The sequence below is a fragment of the Vipera berus genome (assembly GCF_964194415.1).
Source record: "Vipera berus genome assembly, chromosome: 3".
NCBI classification, from domain to species: Eukaryota; Metazoa; Chordata; class Lepidosauria; order Squamata; family Viperidae; genus Vipera; species Vipera berus.
This window is the reverse complement of record NC_138204.1, coordinates 57,630,130-57,652,680: the sequence shown is the minus strand read 5'-3', so window position 1 is coordinate 57,652,680 and position 22,551 is coordinate 57,630,130. Positions and strand designations below refer to the sequence as shown.

General features: G+C 45.8%; 1 protein-coding gene across 1 annotated transcript in view; it reads left to right on the top strand.

Annotated features, from left to right (window-relative positions):
• Positions 1–22,551, top strand: part of TESK2 (testis associated actin remodelling kinase 2) — a 78,938-nt gene that overhangs the window by 8,114 nt on the left and 48,273 nt on the right. Inside the window, exon 3 of the mRNA XM_081325680.1 lies at positions 10,576–10,697. Within this exon, the coding sequence (XP_081181806.1) occupies positions 10,576–10,697 (122 nt within the window). The remainder of the gene's footprint in view (positions 1–10,575; positions 10,698–22,551) is intronic.

The window sequence follows — 22,551 nt, the reverse complement described above, 5'->3', positions numbered from 1 at the left end:
AAGCTTACAAGGAGAGATCTGTTAGAAGAAAAACAAGTTGATAGATGTCCTTCTATCAAAATGCATTGCAACTAATTACAGCTTGCTATATTAGGACTGTACAGAAATACCTGGGGTTTATGTTTTAAAAATTTAGGGTGGCTAAATTTAAGACTAAATGATTTTTATTATAATTTGATCTGTATTTAATTCTAGCAATGTTGTTAGTCAAGTTGGGCCTTTAATTCTAAGTATGCTAAGATTGTCAAATGAATGTATTTCAGATAATATTACCATTTAGTATAATCTTCCTTTCTTAAAAACATTTTAATATATTTTATCATGATTATGAGATTTCTTTCTGGTCTGTCCTGCTGATGTATCTAATGGAGGAAAAATAATTTTGGAGCAACCTAGCTGTAAAAATGAGACCATAGTATTTCATCTGTTTGTATTCTGATATTTAGTATAAAAACCACAGCCTAATCTTCTTTGAAAAGGGAAGAGGAAGAATATGTTAGAAGAAGACTGTGGCAAATAAAGATATGAAAAAGGAAACAAATAAAAAGGAAAGATAAAGTAGCAGCTGCAAAATAATCATATGGCATAGAAAACCTAAGATGAGCAATACATTTTATTTATTTTTTATTTATTTTAATTCCATTTATATCCCGCCCTTCTCCGAAGACTCAGGGCGGCTTACAAGCTTAGCAGTAGCCTTCATTCTATGTATATGCCTGCTTATTAGGGCTTTCACACACACCACAGCGGCATTATTACAAAGTCAGCTTAATTGCCCCCAACAATCTGGGTCCTCATTTTACCTACCTCGGAAGGATGGAAGGCTGAGTCAACCTTGAGCCTGGTGGGACTCGAACCTGCACTAATTGCAGGCAGCTGGTGTTACTTAAGGAGGCATTAGCCCACTGCTCCACCAAGGCTCTTCCCAAATTCAAAGAGTTTCATTCTATGCATTAGTGTTTCTTAACCTGACTCTTTTAAGGCTGCTCTTTAAAATGTGAGATAAAAGTAAATAAAAGTCTGTAGTTTAAATTCATATTTACATATACATAATGTATATATTTATACAGTCTCTCTCTCTCTCTCTCTCTCTCTCCACATGCACACACATTTGTACATATGTATGCATTTTACCAAAGGAATACTATGTTGACTTAAATGACTATGAAAACTATTACCTTATTGTAAGTTTGCCAAAAGAAACCCTCCCCAATCTAATCACTATTATAAAAAGTTATGAATTTAAATCTCATACCAATAATAATTCAAATTTGATAAGTGATTAATAATAGACCTACTTTTTAGTTTCAGTTTCTTCATGTTCAGTTGATTCTAGGAAACAAATACTTTGCGTTTCTTACCAAATTTAATTTAGTATCATAGATGCTAATGGGGGATGATATGAAGAGTTTTCATTTTGACAGTTAGAACATGAGGTTTATTGATGTAAACACTGTGTAGCCACAGTTCCTTGCTGCTTGTGCAAATTCCTATGAATTAGTTTTTAAAACTGTAAGTATGTACTTCCTCTTACTACTCTTACTAACTTGCAAACATGGTGACACTTTTTCAGAGTCCTATGTGTTGTATTGGTCTAGATCAGACATGTCAAACACAAGGCCCGGGGGCCGGATCCGGCCCGCAAAGTGGTTTCATGTGGCCCGCGAAGCCATCCTGGAAACAGTGAGGGAACGGCCCCCACTGCCTTGGCCCTGGCCCAGAGACCCTCCTTCTGCCAGAGACCCTCAGATCTGTCCCACTCCTGCCCGGGCCCCCATCATGCGAACGATGTAGAGCTGGCCATGCCCACCCAGTAGGACATACACACTAGCCACGCCCACCCAGTAGGCCACACCCACCTAGGCCACACCCACCCGGCCCCTTGAGGGCAACTGCAATGTTGATGCGGCCCTCAATGAAATTGAGTTTGACACCCCTGGTCTAGATTAATTAAGTGAAGTTGGGCTGTATTGTAATCCAATATCTCAGTATTTTCAGGGAAACTTAAGTTCTATCAACTTAATTCTATGCCTAAACCTATATACCTTCAGTTATAATAACATATCAACAATATGTAAAACATAATGTATAGGGTTATTTTAAAAATTAGTTACAGTACTTCTGTCTCTTTGTTGATTGCAGAGTATGCATTTGCTGGCAAAGTTTAATGCTTATTCTTAGTTCTCACTATTAGTTAAATATTTATATCTCAATTTGATTTAGTTTGAAAAAAAATATTTCTTTTCCTTGCTATAGAACAGGTGGCTTTCAGGATAACTTCCTTTCACAGGCATTGATCTTGGCATTTGGTCTCAAGGGACTGGCTCAGTAGTTATAGGTTTGTATTGTACATCATCATTTAGAATTATAGGCCACACAGTGCCATTTTTTTAAAAAAAAGGAATATATCAAGTGATACATTGGAAGCTTACAATATAAATGATTTAATGATAACCTGTGGCTTTATTTCTTGATTAAAATAATTATTTACATCTTACTGTAAGCAGTCCAGAGTCACCTTGAACCATAAGATGGGCAGCAATAAATTAGATAATAATGATAAATTTGATAATATTTAAACATAATGTGATCAGTAAAACACTCAAAGCAAAGAAGTCCCAAAAATTTAAGAATCAAAAGTAAAAAATAAATAACCCAAATGCAAAAAAACGCAACCAGTGAGACAAACAAAAAACCCAATATAAAAATAAAAATAAAACACAATGCTCTGTGGTTTGGGAATATATATTGTATGTACATTTTCTTTTCTATTTGATGAACTGATTTATGATGTCTCCTGTTTTAAGTGTCTCATGAAACCCAAGGACTTATACTAGTTGTATTCTAATATACCATATGGTATTGCATACCATGGGTTTTTTAAGTGAGGACTTCACTTTGTTTCTGACTTCGTACCAGCTTTCCCATTGATTTGGCTTGTGGGGAGCCAGCAGGTAAAATTGCAAATCACAATTACCGTATATACTTGAGTATAAGCCGAATTTTTCAGCCCACTTTTTGGGCTGAAAAACTCCACTTCGGCTTATACTCCAGTCAACAAAAAAAAAAGAACTGTCCCTTCGTTCGGAACAGGCTGCTGAGAGAAGCTGCCTCGCCTGCTGCGCCCCCAACAACCGCCGCCGCCGCTTTCCCCCCCATCTCTCGCTCGCCCGCTGCCTCGCCCGCTGCGCCCCCAACTCACCGCCGCCGCTTTCCCCCATCTCTCGCTCGCCCGCTGCCTCGCCTGCTGCGCCCCCAACAACCGCCGCCGCTTTCCCCCATCTCTTGCTCGCCCGCTGCCTCGCCTGCTGCGCCCCCAACAACCACCGCCGCCGCTTTCCCCCATCTCTCGCTCGCCCGCTGCCTCGCCTGCTGCGCCCCCAACAACCGCCGCCGCCGCTTTCCCCATCTCTCGCTCGCCCGCTGCCTCGCCTGCTGCGCCCCCAACAACCGCCGCCGCCGCTTTCCCCCATCTCTCGCTCGCCCGCTGCCTCGCCTGCTGCGCCCCCAACAACCGCCGCCGCTTTCCCCATCTCTCGCTCGCCCGCTGCCTCGCCTGCTGCGCCCCCAACAACCGCCGCCGCCGCTTTCCCCCATCTCTCCCTCGCCCGCTGCCTCGCCTGCTGCGTCCCCAACAACCGCCGCCGCTTTCCCCCATCTCTCGCTCGCCCGCTGCCTCGCCTGCTGCGCCCCCAACAACCGCCGCCGCCGCTTTCCCCCATCTCTCGCTTGCCCGCTGCCTCGCCTGCTGCGCCCCCAACAACTGCCGCCGCTTTCCCCCATCTCTCGCTCGCCCGCTGCCTCGCCTGCTGCGCCCCCAACAACTGCCGCCGCCGCTTTCCCCATCTCTCGCTCGCCCGCTGCCTCGCCTGCTGCGCCCCCAACAACCGCCGCCGCCGCTTTCCCCCATCTCTCGCTCGCCCACTGCCTCGCCTGCTGTGCCCCCAACAACCGCCGCCGCTTTCCCCATCTCTCGCTCGCCCGCTGCCTCGCCTGCTGCGCCCCCAACAACTGCCGCCGCCGCTTTCCCCATCTCTCGCTCGCCCGCTGCCTCGCCTGCTGCGCCCCCAACAACCGCCGCCGCCGCTTTCCCCCATCTCTCGCTCGCCCGCTGCCTCGCCTGCTGTGCCCCCAACAACCGCCGCCGCCGCTTTCCCCCCATCTCTCGCTCGCCCGCTGCCTCGCCCGCTGCGCCCCCAACTCACCGCCGCCGCTTTCCCCCATCTCTCGCTCGCCCGCTGCCTCGCCTGCTGCGCCCCCAACAACCGCCGCCGCTTTCCCCCATCTCTCGCTCGCCCGCTGCCTCGCCTGCTGCGCCCCCAACAACCACCGCCGCCGCTTTCCCCCATCTCTCGCTCGCCCGCTGCCTCGCCTGCTGCGCCCCCAACAACCGCCGCCGCCGCTTTCCCCATCTCTCGCTCGCCCGCTGCCTCGCCTGCTGCGCCCCCAACAACCGCCGCCGCCGCTTTCCCCATCTCTCGCTCGCCCGCTGCCTCGCCTGCTGCGCCCCCAACAACCGCCGCCGCCGCTTTCCCCCATCTCTCGCTCGCCCGCTGCCTCGCCTGCTGCGTCCCCAACAACCGCCGCCGCTTTCCCCCATCTCTCGCTCGCCCGCTGCCTCGCCTGCTGCGCCCCCAACAACCGCCGCCGCCGCTTTCCCCCATCTCTCGCTCGCCCGCTGCCTCGCCTGCTGCGCCCCCAACAACTGCCGCCGCTTTCCCCCATCTCTCGCTCGCCCGCTGCCTCGCCTGCTGCGCCCCCAACAACTGCCGCCGCCGCTTTCCCCATCTCTCGCTCGCCCGCTGCCTCGCCTGCTGCGCCCCCAACAACCGCCGCCGCCGCCGCTTTCCCCCATCTCTCGCTCGCCCGCTGCCTCGCCTGCTGTGCCCCCAACAACCGCCGCCGCTTTCCCCCATCTCTCGCTCGCCCGCTGCCTCGCCTGCTGCGCCCCCAACAACCGCCGCCGCCGCTTTCCCCCATCTCTCGCTCGCCCGCTGCCTCGCCTGCTGCGCCCCCAACAACCGCCGCCGCTTTCCCCATCTCTCGCTCGCCCGCTGCCTCGCCTGCTGCGCCCCCAACAACCGCCGCCGCTTTCCCCCATCTCTCGCTCGCCCGCTGCCTCGCCTGCTGCGCCCCCAACAACTGCCGCCGCCGCTTTCCCCATCTCTCGCTCGCCCGCTGCCTCGCCTGCTGCGCCCCCAACAACCGCCGCCGCCGCTTTCCCCCATCTCTCGCTCGCCCGCTGCCTCGCCTGCTGCGCCCCCAACAACCGCCGCCGCTTTCCCCCATCTCTCGCTCGCCCGCTGCCTCGCCTGCTGCGCCCCCAACAACCGCCGCCGCTTTCCCCCATCTCTCGCTCGCCCGCTGCCTCGCCTGCTGCGCCTCCAACTCACCACCGCCGCCGGTTCCCCCCCATCGCTTACTCGCCCGCTGCCTCGCCCGGGACCAGCGGTGGCGCAGCAGCCCAGCCAGCCACGTGGAAACAACGCTTTACTGCCACACACACACACACACACACACACACGCACGAGGAGGGAAACAAGCTTGACTGAGGGAAACAACGCTTGACTGCCACACACACACACACACACACACACGCACGCAGACACGCACGCACGAGGAGGGAAACAAGCTTGACTGAGGAGGGAAACAAGCCCCCCCCCACACACACGCACGCACGAGGAGGGAAACAAGCTTGACTGAGGAGGGAAACAACGCTTGACTGCCCCCTCCCCCCCACACACACACACCCACGAGGAGGGAAACAACGCTTGACTGCCGCCTCCCTAGCAGACCTCCCCATTCCTGTTAGAAATGGAGCCCAGTACTTCTAATCCTGCACCAAAACAAAGACGCAGGTCATACGAAGCTGCTTTCAAACTAAAGGTTGTGTCAAGAGCAGAAAAAAGCAATAACAGTATTGCAAGTAGGGAATTTGGTGTTGATGAAAAACAAGTGAGGGAGTGGCGGAAAATGAAAGCTGAGTTGGAAAAGATTCCAAAGGCAAAAAAAGCTTAACAACTCCATATGTGGCTCTAGAGACTGAATTGCATAAATGGGTTATGGAGTGTCGTCAAAATGGTTACTGCGTAACACGCATGGGAATTCGCTTACGTGCCCTTCAAATGGCTAAAGATGACAAATTAAAAGTACCAGGCATTGAAAATTTTGTTGCGTCAGCAGGATGGTGTACTGGTTTCATGAATAGGTATGGCCTATGTGTCAGGACCCACCTCAATCCACATCTTAGGAAATAAGAACTCTTGGATGCAAGTTTAGTCCAAAAGGAAAATGTTTACTAGGAAGGAATCGATTGTGGGAATACAAGACGGAATCTGAGAAAAGTTACATTTCAATCCTATATAAACCATTCCCATTCCAGTCCCTCCCCTCATCCATTTGGTCAGGCTGTCATCAGTTGCTAGGTGTCAGGTCCTTCCATGGGAAAGGGAACTCTCCTTGGTTTTATGGTTATTGCTTCCCTTTTTCAGTTGTAAATGAAGACACAAACCAGATCTGTCTGTCCCCCTCCCTTCCCCCGTTAAAACATCCCCTGTTGTTTGAAAATCGCTTTAGTAACCATCCTCTCCCCCCCCCTCGGAGAGATGGCAGAATCCCCAGTAATAGCACGTTGTTCTACCTATACAATTATGAAATGTGATATAAATGGATTCTGACACTATGTTTGCGGCAAAGAACAAAGATTTCACAGAAGTTGCCAAAAGACCTTGATGAAAAAGTGATGTCATTCCATTCATTCATCATAAAACAAAGAAAGATCCATAACTATGACCTGGGAGATATTGGGAATATGGATGAAACACCTATGACCTTTGATCTTCCAAGCAACAGAACCGTGGCAAGTTTGGGAGACAAAACTGTTTTACTCAGAACCACAGGTAATGAGAAAAACCATTTTACAGTTGTTCTGTCATGTTTGGCTAATGGAACTAAGCTGCGGCCTGTCATTATTTTTAAAAGAAAGACCTTGCCTAAAAAGGTCAAATTCCCACCACGAATTACAGTGCGTCCACATGTTAAAGGCTGGATGGATGAAGATGAAACAAAAAAGTGGCTGGAAGAAGTTTGGAATGGACGACCAGGAGCAGCCTTAAAGAAAAAACCATCATTGCTAGTTTGGGATATGTTCAGAGCCCACACATCTGATGACATAAAAACATTGGCAAAGTCTTCTCAAGTTACTTTAGCCGTTATTCCAGGTGGGCTTACATCTGTATTACAGCCCTTAGATGTGTGTTTAAATAAACCTTTCAAAGACCGTGTGCGAAAGATGTGGTGCGAATGGATGTCATCTGGTCAAGCCCGACTAACAAAAGGTGGAAATATGATGAAGCCTGACATAGAACTGATAGCAAAGTGGGTTCGTGATGCATGGGAAGAGATTCCAGAGGACATGGTGAAGCACGCCTTCAGGAAATGTGGCATAAGTAATGCTATGGATGGCAGTGAAGACACTGCTTTGTATGAGGACAACAACTGTGATAGTGATGACAGCGAACTCTGTGACAATGTATATGAAGCTCTGTTTGCAGATACAGATGAGGAGGAGGAATCCAGTTTTGAAGGATTTTGATGCTTGTGTTTTAGCTTGGTTGCTTATTGAGTTAAGGTTTTTGTACATTTAAAGTTATTGTTAATACTTTAATGTTATATATTGTTTTTGTTGAATATACTGATAATATATTGTTTTTGTTGAATATACTGATAATATATTGTTTTTGTTGAATATACTGATAATATATTGTTTTTGTTGACCCTCTTTTCCACATGCCTCAATTAAAGCAATTTTATTGTTATCTACCTGTATTTTTATTTTTGAAATTTACCGTGAGCTGCTGCATTTCCCAGCCTCGGCTTATACTCGAGTCACCAACTTTTTCCAATTTTTGGGGGTAAAATTAGGGGTCTCGGCTTATATTCGAGTCGGCTTATACTCAAGTATATACGGTATGTGATTACAAGACACTGCAAGTTGCTGAGCACCTGGATTGCAGTCATGTGATCGTGGGGGCACTGTGACAGCTGAAGTTTAAGGACCAATCATAAATATCATTTGTTCAGCACTGTCATGAGTTTGAATTATCACTGAATTAGTAGTTGTTAAACAAGGACCATATATATGTACATGTCATTGTGTATAATATTTATTAGACATGTTGGGGTGTTTAGAGAAGAATAGATATTACTTTTGTGGCATAAATCTAAATTGGAACTACTTAGTAAGTATCTCTATTTCTGTGAGAATACTTAAATAGGCAAGACTAATTCATAACTTGATTTTTACTTTGAATCAAACTTCTTTTTAAATTGGAACTTTCAAAGTTAGTTTCTGATTTTCCCCCACGCTAAACTTTCCCTAAAAGTAATCCATTTATTTAGTGTTCTGACTCTTGTAAGAGTTTGTCCAGCATTAAATAGCAGCATACTTCATTTTAGCTGTAACATTCTAACCAGTGAACTACTTACTTAAAGCAGTGTAACCTCATGCAACATATGGTGGGCAGGGAATTAGATTGTTTATTTATTTAAGATAACACTTCCCAAACAGGACATTCAAGGCAATTTACCATTAAATTACTAAAGCAAAATAGTAAAAATCATTTAGTGAAATATTTATTTAAAATTTGAGGGGGAAAAGATAAAGCAAACAATCCAGGGCAATCTACTGTAGATAAATACAACAAACCCCACTTCCTTCTAGCACTGAAGATGTTATTTAATTGCTTAACAAAACATCTGCAAGAAAACAACCAAGTTCAGAGAGTACCAAGGACTCTTCAGAAGAGCAAGGTCTTCAGTCTAAGGATTACAGTGGAAGATCCTCCTCATGCAATTTGAGGAGGATAAGTAAGGCATTGTCTCAGAAGTTCTTAGTCCATTCTGGCAGGATTTATCATTTGAAGGCATGATGGTTGTTCAGTACAAGAATGTAAATATATCACAGGGCTTCCAAAAAGTTCCTAAGTGTTGATGTCTTTAGCAAACCTTCAGTCACCTGAGAGATATACCGTACCTGAAAATAATTTATGCTTAATAGATAGTACCAATTCTCTTAGTGTGCAAGATCATAGGAAAAAGACAAATATGATGAAATTTTTTTCCAGACCAAATTATGTCTAGTATAAAGTGAAAATGTCAATTATAGGCATTTTTAGAAGGTTATTTGTGGCATCTTGTTCAACAGGTTCTTTTCTGGAACATGGGATATGCAAAGAACTACAAATACTTTCCCTGTTTTATCATTTGTGGTTTGATGCAGTTGTGTTGGTATGCAGAAAAGGTTTACGTTTTTGCATGTATTTAGTAGGCAGTAGTGTACGGTGTTGTATTTTTATTGTATTTCTCCTGAGTTCTGTGAAACAGAGAGGTTTTATATAAAATGATTTGTGAATAACCATATAAATTAATAGTTGATTTATGAAATTTTATTCCATCCTGTTACAGTCAACCCATGTAGTTCATAATCCGGTTATATGCATGATAAAAACAGTCATATAAAACAGTACAATATTAATATCACAACCTATTACTAATTGTAATACTATAATATTCTTCATCCTCATTTATTTCTAGTGCTTCATCATTCTAAACTTGGGTATGGGGGAAATGACTAAGGGCCTTCCAGAATAGTCATGTCTTGATAAGATTCTGTAATATTCTAAAGGGAAGGCTGTTGTTCATTCCAGAGCAAATACAGTAACGGAATGCTTGATTCCACACCTCCTCTTCTTGGATACCACAGTATATTGGGATCCACAGCAGACACACTCTCTTATCATGCATTCTGTCCTATAAAACATCTGTGCAGCTGCATTTTGTACCAACTGAAGTTTCAAGGTGGTTTTTTAAGGACAGCACCATATAAATTACAGTAATCCGGCAGAAAGGATGGGAGTGACTGTCCTTAGTGCCACTACTCCAGGAAAGACCACATTTTTCACACCAGCCAAAGTTGGACAAAGACCATCCTGGTTGTGGCCTCTACTTGGTCTTCAAACAAAGGCCATCAGCCCAGGAAGTGCAAGCCAGCCCAGAAGTAAAGCCTTTCCAATGGTTTTCCAGTTAATAACTGCAGTTGAAGGGAATGTGTTCAACTGCGAACACTGGACAAATCAGAAAACTTCACTGTAGAATATTAGCATTCGAACAAGAGGTCCAATGATTAAAATACATTATTTTTGTTAGCATTATGATGTATAACAGTAGCTGTCTATTGTAGAAGTACCATAAAAGACTTTATGGCTTGTGAAATGTAAAGTGTGAACTAATGTGTACATCAATCCTTTAAGCATGCTAATTTGCCAATGAAGCTATAAAAAAGAAATATATGCATTTTTTCATGGATTCAGATTTCACTAATTGCATAAGCAAATGTACATAGATTAATAAAACAGAATGAAATTACATAACCTCTAAAGTTGTGGGAATGTTTATTAATTTGTCAAGAGTGGTTTAAATAAAATTGCATGTTATAGGCTATGTTGAATCAATGGGTTTTTCTTATGTTCCACCGGGAAAATGAATTCATCTTTTTTCTTCTTTGGATTTGTTTAGGTGCGGCATAAAGTATCAGATCAAGTCATGGCCCTGAAGATGAATACACTAAGCAGCAATCGTGCAAATATGTTGAAAGAAGTTCAGCTCATGAATAGACTTTCACACCCAAACATATTAAAGTAAGAAAAGGTGTGTGTGTTTGCATGTATGTGACTGGGTGCTCACAAGTGCATCTGTCTGTGTAGGTGCAAATAAATTTTAAAGTACACTTGTCTGTATAGGTGCAAATTAATTTTAATTTTACTACATACTGCATATGATCCTTCATGTTTTAAATATTCAGACAGTGCTCTTTGGAAGCTCAGAAGCCAGTGTTGTCTCAGGCTTATGTATATTCTTAGTTCCTTGTCTCTTTCTATTATTCTTAATCCTTTCTATTTGTCTATGCTATATTTCTGGGTGTCCTTTCTATTCACTTGCCTCCTGGATCAAATACATTTATGAAAATGTTAGTGAAAAGCACTCAAAGAATAGTTTCACCAAGCATGTTGGCACAAACAAATCACACCTTAAAAGTGTTAAGGCACGAGAGTCAAGTTGTGACTTATTGGAGACCTTACCATGTAGCCTTTATGCATAGGGGGGGGGCCTTCTCCCGGGTTCGACTGGTGCGCCAACTACGACCCTATCTGGACCTGGATGCCTTACGTACAGTCACCCATGCCCTTGTGACCTCTCGCCTAGACTACTGTAACGCTCTCTACATGGGGCTGCCCTTGAGATCCACTCGGAAGCTTCAACTGGTGCAAAGTGCAGCGGCACGGACACTTTTGGGGGCCTCCCGATACTCCCATATCACACCTCTCCTCCGTGCGCTGCACTGGCTTCCGGTTGCCTTCCGAGTGAAATTCAAGGTGCTAACAATGACATACAAAGCCCTACATGGCATGGGTCCGGACTACCTACGGGAGCACCTTCTGCCAATGTCAACACCCCACCATCCTGTGCGCTCCCACAGAGAGGGCCTCCTCAGGGTGCCACCGCTCAAGGAATGTCGGCTGGTGGCCCCCAGGGGGAGGGCATTCTCAGTGGGTGCGCCAGCCCTCTGGAACAGCTTGCCAACTGAAATCCGGATGGCCCCCGACCTCCGCACCTTCCGGCGCGACTTAAAAACTTACCTGTTCCAGCAGTCCGGCCTGGCCTGATAGCTCTAATTGGGGTCCCAGTTTGTTTTGACTATTGTTTTTCAGTATTGTTTCAATATGTATACCTACCTTACTCTGTACACCGCCCTGAGTCCCTCGGGAGAAGGGCGGTTTATAAAAACAAACAAATAAATAAATAAATAGCACTTCTCCTGGGATTGACAGGAGTGAAGTGCATGTGTATGCAGTTATAATCTGAGAAAGCTGTTGAATCAGCTACCCTTGTAGCACAGCTTTGCTTTAGTGACCTGTGTCACTCAAAGAGCTCCTTTGAATCCTTTGCACAGTCCTACAAAATGTAAAATGTAGATACTGGATCTAACCTACACAGAAAGGAGATTGGGTTATGTTCACATTTGTTGTTAAGCATTTGTTTGAAATATAAGGACCAAAAGTATTGGTGTAGGATACGGTATATGTATGTCCAGTCTAAGTATTGATGTACGTATCAGGTCCAATATTTGGTACACTGAACAGATTGAAAATTTGTCATAAAGGTCTAAAGAAGTAAATATGGCTTGCATGAATTCCTTTCCTAATTGAGAGCCTTGGTGGAGCAGTGGGCTAATGCCTCCTTAAGTAACACCAGCTGCCTGCAATTAGTGCAGGTTCGCATCCCACCAGGCTCAAGGTTGACTCAGCCTTCCATCCTTCCGAGGTAGGTAAAATGAGGACCCAGATTGTTGGGGGCAATTAAGCTGACTTTGTAATAATGCCGCTGGGGTGTGTGTGAAAGCCCTAATAAGCAGGCATATACATAGAATGAAGGCTACTGCTAAGCTTGTAAGCCGCCCTGAGTCTTCGGAGAAGGGCAGGATATAAATGGAATAAAAATAAATAAAATAAATAAAATAATCACTTTTAGCTCTCAGATGTATGTCTAGACTAATTACAGAAATATGTTACCATATGAGGAACCTTCCATTAAAATTATATGCCCTTGAAATGTGTCATGTATGCTATTAATTTCTATAAACATGACTACTAATTTAATTTTTAGCTTGCACTGGAAATTTCTGGAATATAACTGAACGGAATTCATGAAATGTTAAGAGAACATAAAATTATTAAACTTTATTTATTTATTAAATTTTTATGCCACCCATTTCCCCTATAGGTGACTCTGGGCATCTTACAGATTATAAAAAGTCAAATAGAAAAATAATGAAAGTATTAAAACTATGCAAATTAAAAAGTTAAAACCATACCAAAAAACAGGACTAAGAAGACAGCACAGGGATAAAGTCTTCTTATCCCGTCAACTCCTCCCAGTGGTGAGTGCCCCTCTTGAGGCCCCAAACCAACTGCCAAAGCCAAGTTTTAATACCCTTCCAGAAGACCAAAAGGGGGGTAGCACTTCTCCATTGGTAGAGTATTCCACAGGAATGGGGCCACGGCAGAAAAGGCTCTTCTGCCTAATCCTGCCTGCCAGAATTGCTCAGCAGATGCATCTGTGGCAGGCTTGTGGGGTGAGATGGCTCCTCAGATAAGTGATGGCAGCTTGTCCACCTATAAAGGGTAGTAGCAAGAATAAACTCAACATAAATAGATGTAAATATTTATGATTTTTGGTATCTATAAAAAAAACCTAAAGCAAATTCCATTCATATTTTATGCTTCCTAAAATACATTTTCCTATTTTTAAAATCTTTTAAAATAATAAATATAGAAAAAATTAAGTACTATGGTTGATATTGGATCTCTTCCTCTTTCATGTGACTTGGAATCATAGAAATAAATATTTTGATATAATGTATTGCCTTAAAATATAATATAGAGTAATCATGGAGCAGTGGTGTAACATGGATCACCGTAGAGACTCCAAGAACTGCCCATGCAACTGCATTTTGACTGGTTGTAGCTTCCAAATGCTCTTCAAAGGGTAGCCCCATGTAGAGTGCATTGCAGTACTCTAAATGTGAGATGACCAGGGCTTCAGTGACTGATATAGGGACTCCCAATGAAGGAAGGGCCACAGCTAGCATACAATACAAAGTTGTGAAAAAGCTCTCCTAGCTGTGACTGCAGTCTGGGTCTGTCTGGGGAAGTGCAGCCCTATCCAGAATTAAAGTCTTGATGCTCTATGCCTCCAAACCCATTCAGCTTTGCCAGGATTCAGCCGAAACCAGTTGCCCCATCCAGGCCACCACAGACGTCAGGTAGTTTGAGAGTACAATGACAGCATCACTTGGATCACTAGGGGTGGAGATATAATGTTGAGTATCATCGGCGTACTGATGATACCTCAACACATGGTGGCGAATGATCTCACCCAGCAGGTTTATGTAAGAGGTTAAAAAAGAAGTGGAGAGAGTACTGAGCCCTGTGGTATGTCACAAAGGAGTGGCCATGGGATGGACTTCTCACTCCGTTCCAATTGGGACCGGCCTTGGAGAAAGGAGCCAAACCAGCGCAAGACTTCTGCCCATCCCCAAACCCCATAGCCGGCCCAAAGGGATACTATAGCCAGTGGTATTGAGAGCTGCTAAGACAGGGGTGTCAAACTCAATTTCATTGAGGGCCGCATCAGCATTGCGGTTGCCCTCAGGGGGCTGGGTGGTTATGGCCTGGGTGGGCATGGCCTACTGGGTGGGCGTGGCTAGAGTGCGTATGGCCTACTGGGTGGGCATGGCCAACTCTACATCGTTCGCATCAAGGGTGCCTATGGGGGCCTGGGCAGGAGTGGGACAGATCTGAGGGTCTCTGGCAGAAGGAGGGTCTCTGGGCCAGGGCCAAGGCAGTGGGGGCCGTTCCCTCACTGTTTCCAGGATGGCTTCGTGGGCCACATGAAACCACTTTGCGGGCCGGATCTGGCCCCCGGGCCTTATGTTTGACATGTCTGTGCTAAGAGGTCAAAGAGAGCAAGGATAATTGCAGTACTCCCATCCTGTTCTCACCAGAGATCATTAGCAAGTGTGATCAACACTGTCTCTATCCCATAACTTGGTCTGAATCATGACTGGAAGGGGTCTAGATAATTCCTTTCATCCAGAAGCCCCGAAGCTGCCAAGGAACCACCTTTTCTACCACCCCCTAGCAAGAGAAAATGGGAAACTACTGTAGATAGAATTGTCCAGGCAGGTGGGATCAAGTTATGTTTTTTTTAAGGAGAGAGTGAACCAGGGTCTCCTTAAAAGGTCCGGAAATGTCCCATCCTGCAGTGACGAATTTATCACTGCTTGAATCCACCTTGTCCTCACTATAATGGAGGCTTTCACCGATCAGAAGAGGCAAGGATCTAATTGACAGCTGGTTGCATCTCTCAAAGTTTTAGAGAAAAGACTGGACAGCCACCTCCCAAGGAAGGTTTAATAGGTTTTCTTGCACATTGCAGAGGATTGATGATCTTTGTGGTCCTTTCCCACTCTAATCATTCTATGATTGACATTAATATTATAAAATGTGAACATGAATTCTCAAGATTAAAAATATAAAAACAAGCATAATAAACTAAGTCACGCATGATTTGTGTGTTCTTTTTCTCTAAATGAGTCAGCTTAGTTTGGGGGGAAAATGAAGTTATATAAATCAGAATAAATACTTATGCTTCCAAAGCAAGCATATTTAATTTTGTATCTATTGTTAGTCATTCTCTTAACCCTGTATTGTCAGACTTAAATTATTAAAGCACCTTGATATGACATACACTTATTTAAAGATTTTAATTTTTTAAAATTAAGTTACATTAATTTTTTATTGTAGCTTTTTTCTTTGATTTTTGTGAGTTATTGAAAATTGGATGGTGTACAGATTTAATAAGACTAATCATCATCATGGTATACTACACCCGTACATTAGAACATCCTCCATCACTGCAGATGGAGACTGTAGCCAAGAAATTAAAAGACGCTTGCTCCTCGAGAGGAAAGCCATGACAAATCTAGACAGCACACTAAAAAGCAGAGACATCACCCTGTCAACAAAAGTGCCTATAGTCAAGGCTGTGGTCTTCCCAGTTGCAATGTATGGCAGTGAAAGTTGGACCATAAGAAAGGCTGAGCGCCAAAGAATTGAGGCCTTTGAGCTATGGTGCTGGAGAAGACTCCTGCAAATCCCTTGGACTGCAAGGCGATCAAACCAGTCAGTCCTAGAGGAGATCAACCCTGACTGCTCTTTAGAAGGCCATATCCTGAAGTTGAAACTCAAATACTTTGGCTACCTAATGAGAAGGAAGAACTCACTGGAGAAGAGCCTAATGCTGGGAAAGATTGAGGACAAGAGAAGAAGGGGACGACAGAGAATGAGGTGGCTGGATGGAGTCACTGAAGCAGTAGGTGTGAGCTTAAATGGACTCCAGAAGATGGTAGAGGACAGGAAGGCCTGGAGGAACATTGTCCATAGGGTCGCGATGGGTCAGACACGACTTTGCAGCTAACAACAACATTCTTGGGAAGAACTTGATACGTATGAAGGCAACACCAGCTAAAGAACTGGCAGCTCTGATTTTATATTATTGTGTATATAATAGCAACTTTGCCAAAGGTTACCTATATATTATAGAATATTCACAATTAACACTGGTAAAATTTATGAGTCACTATCTACTGATGTTTGTTTATTTTTCTAAGCTTTCTAAACCAATGATTGAGTTATTACTTCTTGTGTTATGCCTCCATAGTTGAACATGGCTTCATAGTAGTTTTCTGTTAGAAATGAGCTTTTACTACATGTGTTCTACAGAAATGACTTTAGTCTATTTTTTGTATCCTGGTTTAAAGTATCTGATATTTATTTGTTTTATAACTGTGCGAAGAAAAATATAATTTGCTTTGCATTTAAAATATTTCAGCTTCAATTCCTGGCATTTCTCAAGTTAAAACCAGTATTGATTATCAGTGCTGGGAGAGTTCTCTATCAAAGGCCTTGAGAAATTGCTGTCAGAATAGATAGTATTGAGCTAAATGGATCAGTGATCAGACTCTGTATATAATTTGATATGTCAACCTTATCAATATTGATATTGATAAAATCTAGTTGTTGATATATATTGTCTGATTATTGTCATGGATGAACGATCTACAGAAAAGAAGATAGAGGAAAGGCATGATATTGCATTCAGGTTCATAGGAAAGATGACTTGAAACTTATGATATTTTTCAGCATAAAAATGGTTTTCTGAGGATCTGACATGTGCTCTTTTTCTATTTATAATAGAAATTACAGTTTAATTTTGTAGTTCTTCATTTTTTCTTTGCTTTGTCTTTGTAAAAAATGTGGCTATTATGAAAACTTCTTCAAATATCCAAGTTCCCCAAAATAAGAGATGCTAGAAAAAATTTATGTGTAGTTATTTTTTATTTTACTTTTAATTCCATCTTTATTTTATAAATAACTCAAGGCAGTGAACATAAGTCTTCCTCCTCCTATTTTTCCCCACAACAATAATCCTTTGAAATGAGTTGGGCTGAGAATTGTGACTGGACCAGAGTTGCTTTATAGTTACACAAATCTAACAATTCTCTTGCTAATTAAACCCATCCTGAGCAAATTAAACAAAGCAGAAATGAGTCATTCCAAATGTTCCTTTTTTATATGTCATCTGTTTTTGTTTACTGCAAAAGAACAATCCATATTTTGGGAGAATATTATTGTATGTTAGTATTTAGGAAGGAATAGAAATATAACTCTTCCAGCAAGTTTTGCAGAAGAACATTGTAGATTGGAAAAGAATCTGGATCAGATAATTTACTTCTGAATCCATCATGATAAGATTTTTAAAATTAAGGTGCTAAAAATAAAATTGTGAAAGTAAAAATTCAGACATATCATGTAAACTGTCCTTCAGACGGAGGGATCTTGCAAAAGAGCTTTATATGGACATAGAGATCTGATATACTGCTAGTCCTTCTATTTGCTAATTACCAGTATTCCAACGCACTTTTTTAAAAAAAACCCTCTCCCCCGTCCCGTTTTACACTATTGTTACCATTTGCAAATTGTTTCAGCATGGTATTATTTACCTGCTTGTGAGTTTGGAACTTTCAAAAAGCTCTAAAGATAGCCGAATCCAGAGGATGTCAGCCCTCGATACTATTTTTTTTCTGCTTCAGAGGCTCATTACTGTATTTATTGCCCTTAAACCTTTTACCGTATATACTTGAGTATAAGCCGACTCAAGTATAAGCCGAGACCCCCAATTTCACCCCCAAAAACTGGAAAAAGTTATTGACTCGAGTATAAGCCGATCCACCGTTCTGCAAGCCTCTGCCGCCAGCAGAGGCTCGATCCGCCATTTTGCAAGCCTGAATACACAGGAATACCCTGTGTGGCCGCGGCTCTCGGGGAAGCCCTGGCTGTCCGCTTCCTCGCTCCACGCTGCCATTCGGGGCCCGCGCGTTCCCCGGGCAAATCGCGGCGCCCAGCAGGCGAGGAAACACGCCCGCTCCAGTCGCCCCCCCTTCCCTCAGGAGACGCGAAGCAAGTGACCGCCCGGAGCTTACCGAGGACTTGCGCGCGGCCGAGGCTTCGGTGCTTCCAGGATCGCGCGCACCTCCCCAAACCTCCCCAAACATCGGCAGGTCTCCGTTCCTCCTGCCGACCTTTGGGGAGGTTTGGGCGCCTCCCCAAACCTCCCCAAACCTCGGCAGGTCTCCGTTCCTCCTGCCGACCTTTGGGGAGGTTTGGGCGCCTCCCCAAACCTCCCCAAACCTCGGCAGGTCTCCGTTCCTCCTGCCGACCTTTGGGGAGGTTTGGGCGCCTCCCCAAACCTCGGCAGGTCTCCGTTCCTCCTGCCGACCTTTGGGGAGGTTTGGGCGCCTCCCCAAACCTCGGCAGGTCTCCGTTCCTCCTGCCGACCTTTGGGGAGGTTTGGGCGCCTCCCCAAACCTCGGCAGGTCTCCGTTCCTCCTGCCGACCTTTGGGGAGGTTTGGGCGCCTCCCCAAACCTCCCCAAACCTCGGCAGGTCTCCGTTCCTCCTGCCGACCTTTGGGGAGGTTTGGGCGCCTCCCCAAACCTCGGCAGGTCTCCGTTCCTCCTGCCGACCTTTGGGGAGGTTTGGGCGCCTCCCCAAACCTCCCCAAACCTCGGCAGGTCTCCGTTCCTCCGCGCAGACCTGCCGACCTTTGGGGAGGTTTGGGCGCCTCCCCAAACCTCGGCAGGTCTCCGTTCCTCCTGCCGACCTTTGGGGAGGTTTGGGCGCCTCCCCAAACCTCGGCAGGTCTCCGTTCCTCCTGCCGACCTTTGGGGAGGTTTGGGCGCCTCCCCAAACCTCGGCAGGTCTCCGTTCCTCCTGCCGACCTTTGGGGAGGTTTGGGCGCCTCCCCAAACCTCCCCAAACCTCGGCAGGTCTCCGTTCCTCCTGCCGACCTTTGGGGAGGTTTGGGCGCCTCCCCAAACCTCCCCAAACCTCGGCAGGTCTCCGTTCCTCCTGCCGACCTTTGGGGAGGTTTGGGCGCCTCCCCAAACCTCGGCAGGTCTCCGTTCCTCCTGCCGACCTTTGGGGAGGTTTGGGCGCCTCCCCAAACCTCCCCAAACCTCGGCAGGTCTCCGTTCCTCCTGCCGACCTTTGGGGAGGTTTGGGCGCCTCCCCAAACCTCGGCAGGTCTCCGTTCCTCCTGCCGACCTTTGGGGAGGTTTGGGCGCCTCCCCAAACCTCCCCAAACCTCGGCAGGTCTCCGTTCCTCCGCGCAGACCTGCCGACCTTTGGGGAGGTTTGGGCGCCTCCCCAAACCTCGGCAGGTCTCCGTTCCTCCTGCCGACCTTTGGGGAGGTTTGGGCGCCTCCCCAAACCTCGGCAGGTCTCCGTTCCTCCTGCCGACCTTTGGGGAGGTTTGGGCGCCTCCCCAAACCTCGGCAGGTCTCCGTTCCTCCTGCCGACCTTTGGGGAGGTTTGGGCGCTGGTTTGGGGAGGTTTGGGGAGGCGCCCAAACCTCCCCAAACGTCGGCAGGTCTGCGCGGAGGAACGGAGACCTGCCGAGGTTTGGGGAGGTTTGGGGAGGCGCCCAAACCTCCCCAAACAGGAACGGAGACCTGCCGAGGTTTGGGGAGGTTTGGGGAGGCGCCCAAACCTCCCCAAACGTCGGCAGGTCTGCGCGGAGGAACGGAGACCTGCCGAGGTTTGGGGAGGCGCCCAAACCTCCCCAAACAGGAACGGAGACCTGCCGAGGTTTGGGGAGGTTTGGGGAGGCGCCCAAACCTCCCCAAACGTCAGCAGGTCTGCGCGGAGGAACGGAGACCTGCCGAGGTTTGGGGAGGTTTGGGGAGGCGCCCAAACCTCCCCAAACAGGAACGGAGACCTGCCGAGGTTTGGGGAGGTTTGGGGAGGCGCCCAAACCTCCCCAAACGTCAGCAGGTCTGCGCGGAGGAACGGAGACCTGCCGAGGTTTGGGGAGGCGCCCAAACCTCCCCAAAGGTCGGCAGGAAGAACGGAGACCTGCCGAGGTTTGGGGAGGTTTGGGGAGGCGCCCAAACCTCCCCAAACAGGAACGGAGACCTGCCGAGGTTTGGGGAGGTGCCCAAACCTCCCCAAACGTCGGCAGGAGGAACGGAGACCTGCCGAGGTTTGGGGAGGTTTGGGGAGGCGCCCAAACCTCCCCAAACGTCGGCAGGAGGAACGGAGACCTGCCGAGGTTTGGGGAGGTTTGGGGAGGCGCCCAAACCTCCCCAAACGTCGGCAGGTCTGCGCGGAGGAACGGAGACCTGCCGAGGTTTGGGGAGGTTTGGGGAGGCGCCCAAACCTCCCCAAAGGTCGGCAGGAGGAACGGAGACCTGCCGAGGTTTGGGGAGGCGCCCAAACCTCCCCAAAGGTCGGCAGGAGGAACGGAGACCTGCCGAGGTTTGGGGAGGTTTGGGGAGGCGCCCAAACCTCCCCAAAGGTCGGCAGGAGGAACGGAGACCTGCTGAGGTTTGGGGAGGTTTGGGGAGGCGCCCAAACCTCCCCAAAGGTCGGCAGGAGGAACGGAGACCTGCCGAGGTTTGGGGAGGTTTGGGGAGGCGCCCAAACCTCCCCAAAGGTCGGCAGGAGGAACGGAGACCTGCCGAGGTTTGGGGAGGTTTGGGGAGGCGCCCAAACCTCCCCAAACGTCGGCGGGTCTGCGCGGAGGAACGGAGACCTGCCGAGGTTTGGGGAGGCGCCCAAACCTCCCCAAACGTCGGCAGGTCTCCGTTCCTCCGCGCCCTGCCTGCCTGCTTCTTTCCGCTGCGGAAAGAAGCAGGCAGGCAAGGCGCGGAGGTCCGGAGACCTGCCGACGTTTGGGGAGGTTTGGGGAGGTGCGCGCGCACCTCCCCAAACCTCCCCAAACTTCGGCAGGTCTCCGGATGGCGGTGGCTTGGGAGAGGTGCGCGCGATCCCGGAAGCACCAAAGCCTCGGCCGCGCACAAGTCCTCGGTAAGTTTTTTTGTTGACTGGAGTATAAGCCGAAGTGGAATTTTTCAGCCCAAAAAGTGGGCTGAAAAATTCGGCTTATACTCAAGTATATACGGTAATTCTCTATGAATTAACAGCCTTTTCCTTTTCCAACAGAAAGCAAATGGGTTTCTGGTGTCCATGTGTTCATCATATGTATTTGAATATATTTCTGGTGACATGCAAAATGCTTTGCTTCACAGACTTCTATGGAGGTGATTATAAGGGAAGATTCAATTTTAAAATTAATTAGCTTCAAAAGCCTTCTCTTCATTATGTGCCAGATCAGCACTACAGAGTGAATCCTAGGTATGCAATATTATTTTTTAAAAAAATCTATGAGGTCTTCCCCCAGCAAATTCAGAGCTTTCCAGTGATGATCAAGAATTGGAGGTTAAGGAAATCTTATGTCACCTCTGATTTGCAGTCACTATGCAAGCTAGGAAAAATTTATTTGGAAGTGCTGATAAGTTAATTTCTACAGTTCTTCCAATTCTTCATGTAAACAAATGTGTAACTTGCTTTTCCACTTTGATAGCCAGTTTTTTCTTTCCCCAAAGATGACTAGCAACAAAAGGATTAAAAAGTTGCAATTAAATTAAAACACTGAGGTAGTACTTTGATTAAGATCTCAGTAAACAGGAAATAAGTACTCATATCAAATAGGTGATCCTTTAATTACTGCCATCTTAGATGATTTATAATTTTATAGGTTAAAACTATCACTGAATTATGTTTGGAAACCATTTTTTAATAATGAGATATTTCATTTGGTAGATTCTGTTAACTACACTGAAAATTTAGAATTTAAACTTTCAATAAAGTTTCATGTATCATTTGAAATTATGGATCAATAGCTCCAAATATTATTTCTGGCTACAAAATTGTTTTCCCAACTATATGAAACTGTTGGAAGTTGTATCTAATAACTAGTACATACATATATGCTCTGTTTAGATTAAACTAAGAAATTCTGGGGACTTAATTTCTATAATAAAATTGGATTTCCAGTGCATCTTAATACATTTGTTTCTGAAAAGCTGACATAGGAAAATAAAAATTTCATAACTTTGACATTCAGTCAGCATTTTCTATTTTTACAAAGAGGTTGTGAAAGTAAGTTTTGAAAAACAAAAAAGGGGTTTTAGCTTTATATTCCATAATTAATGACATTTCCTTTGAAATGTCAAAGAATATGCAATATAATATATAATTATATTAACCACTTTCTAATAGCACAATACAGTAAGCACAACCACTTGAAAATAAAATTTTCATCAAAGAGTCCGTGTGCTACACTAATCCAGTCCTTGTTTCCAGTTTAATTGCAAGATGAAGTAGTAGTGTTACTTCACACACACCCGTAGATATAAACTGATTTTCAAAATATTTGACTGCTTATTTCCTTTTTTTTCCTGGACTCTACTTTGATAAATTTGAGGCTGTGTTTGATCTTGTGAATCCTGAGGAAGTGAATAGCAGTT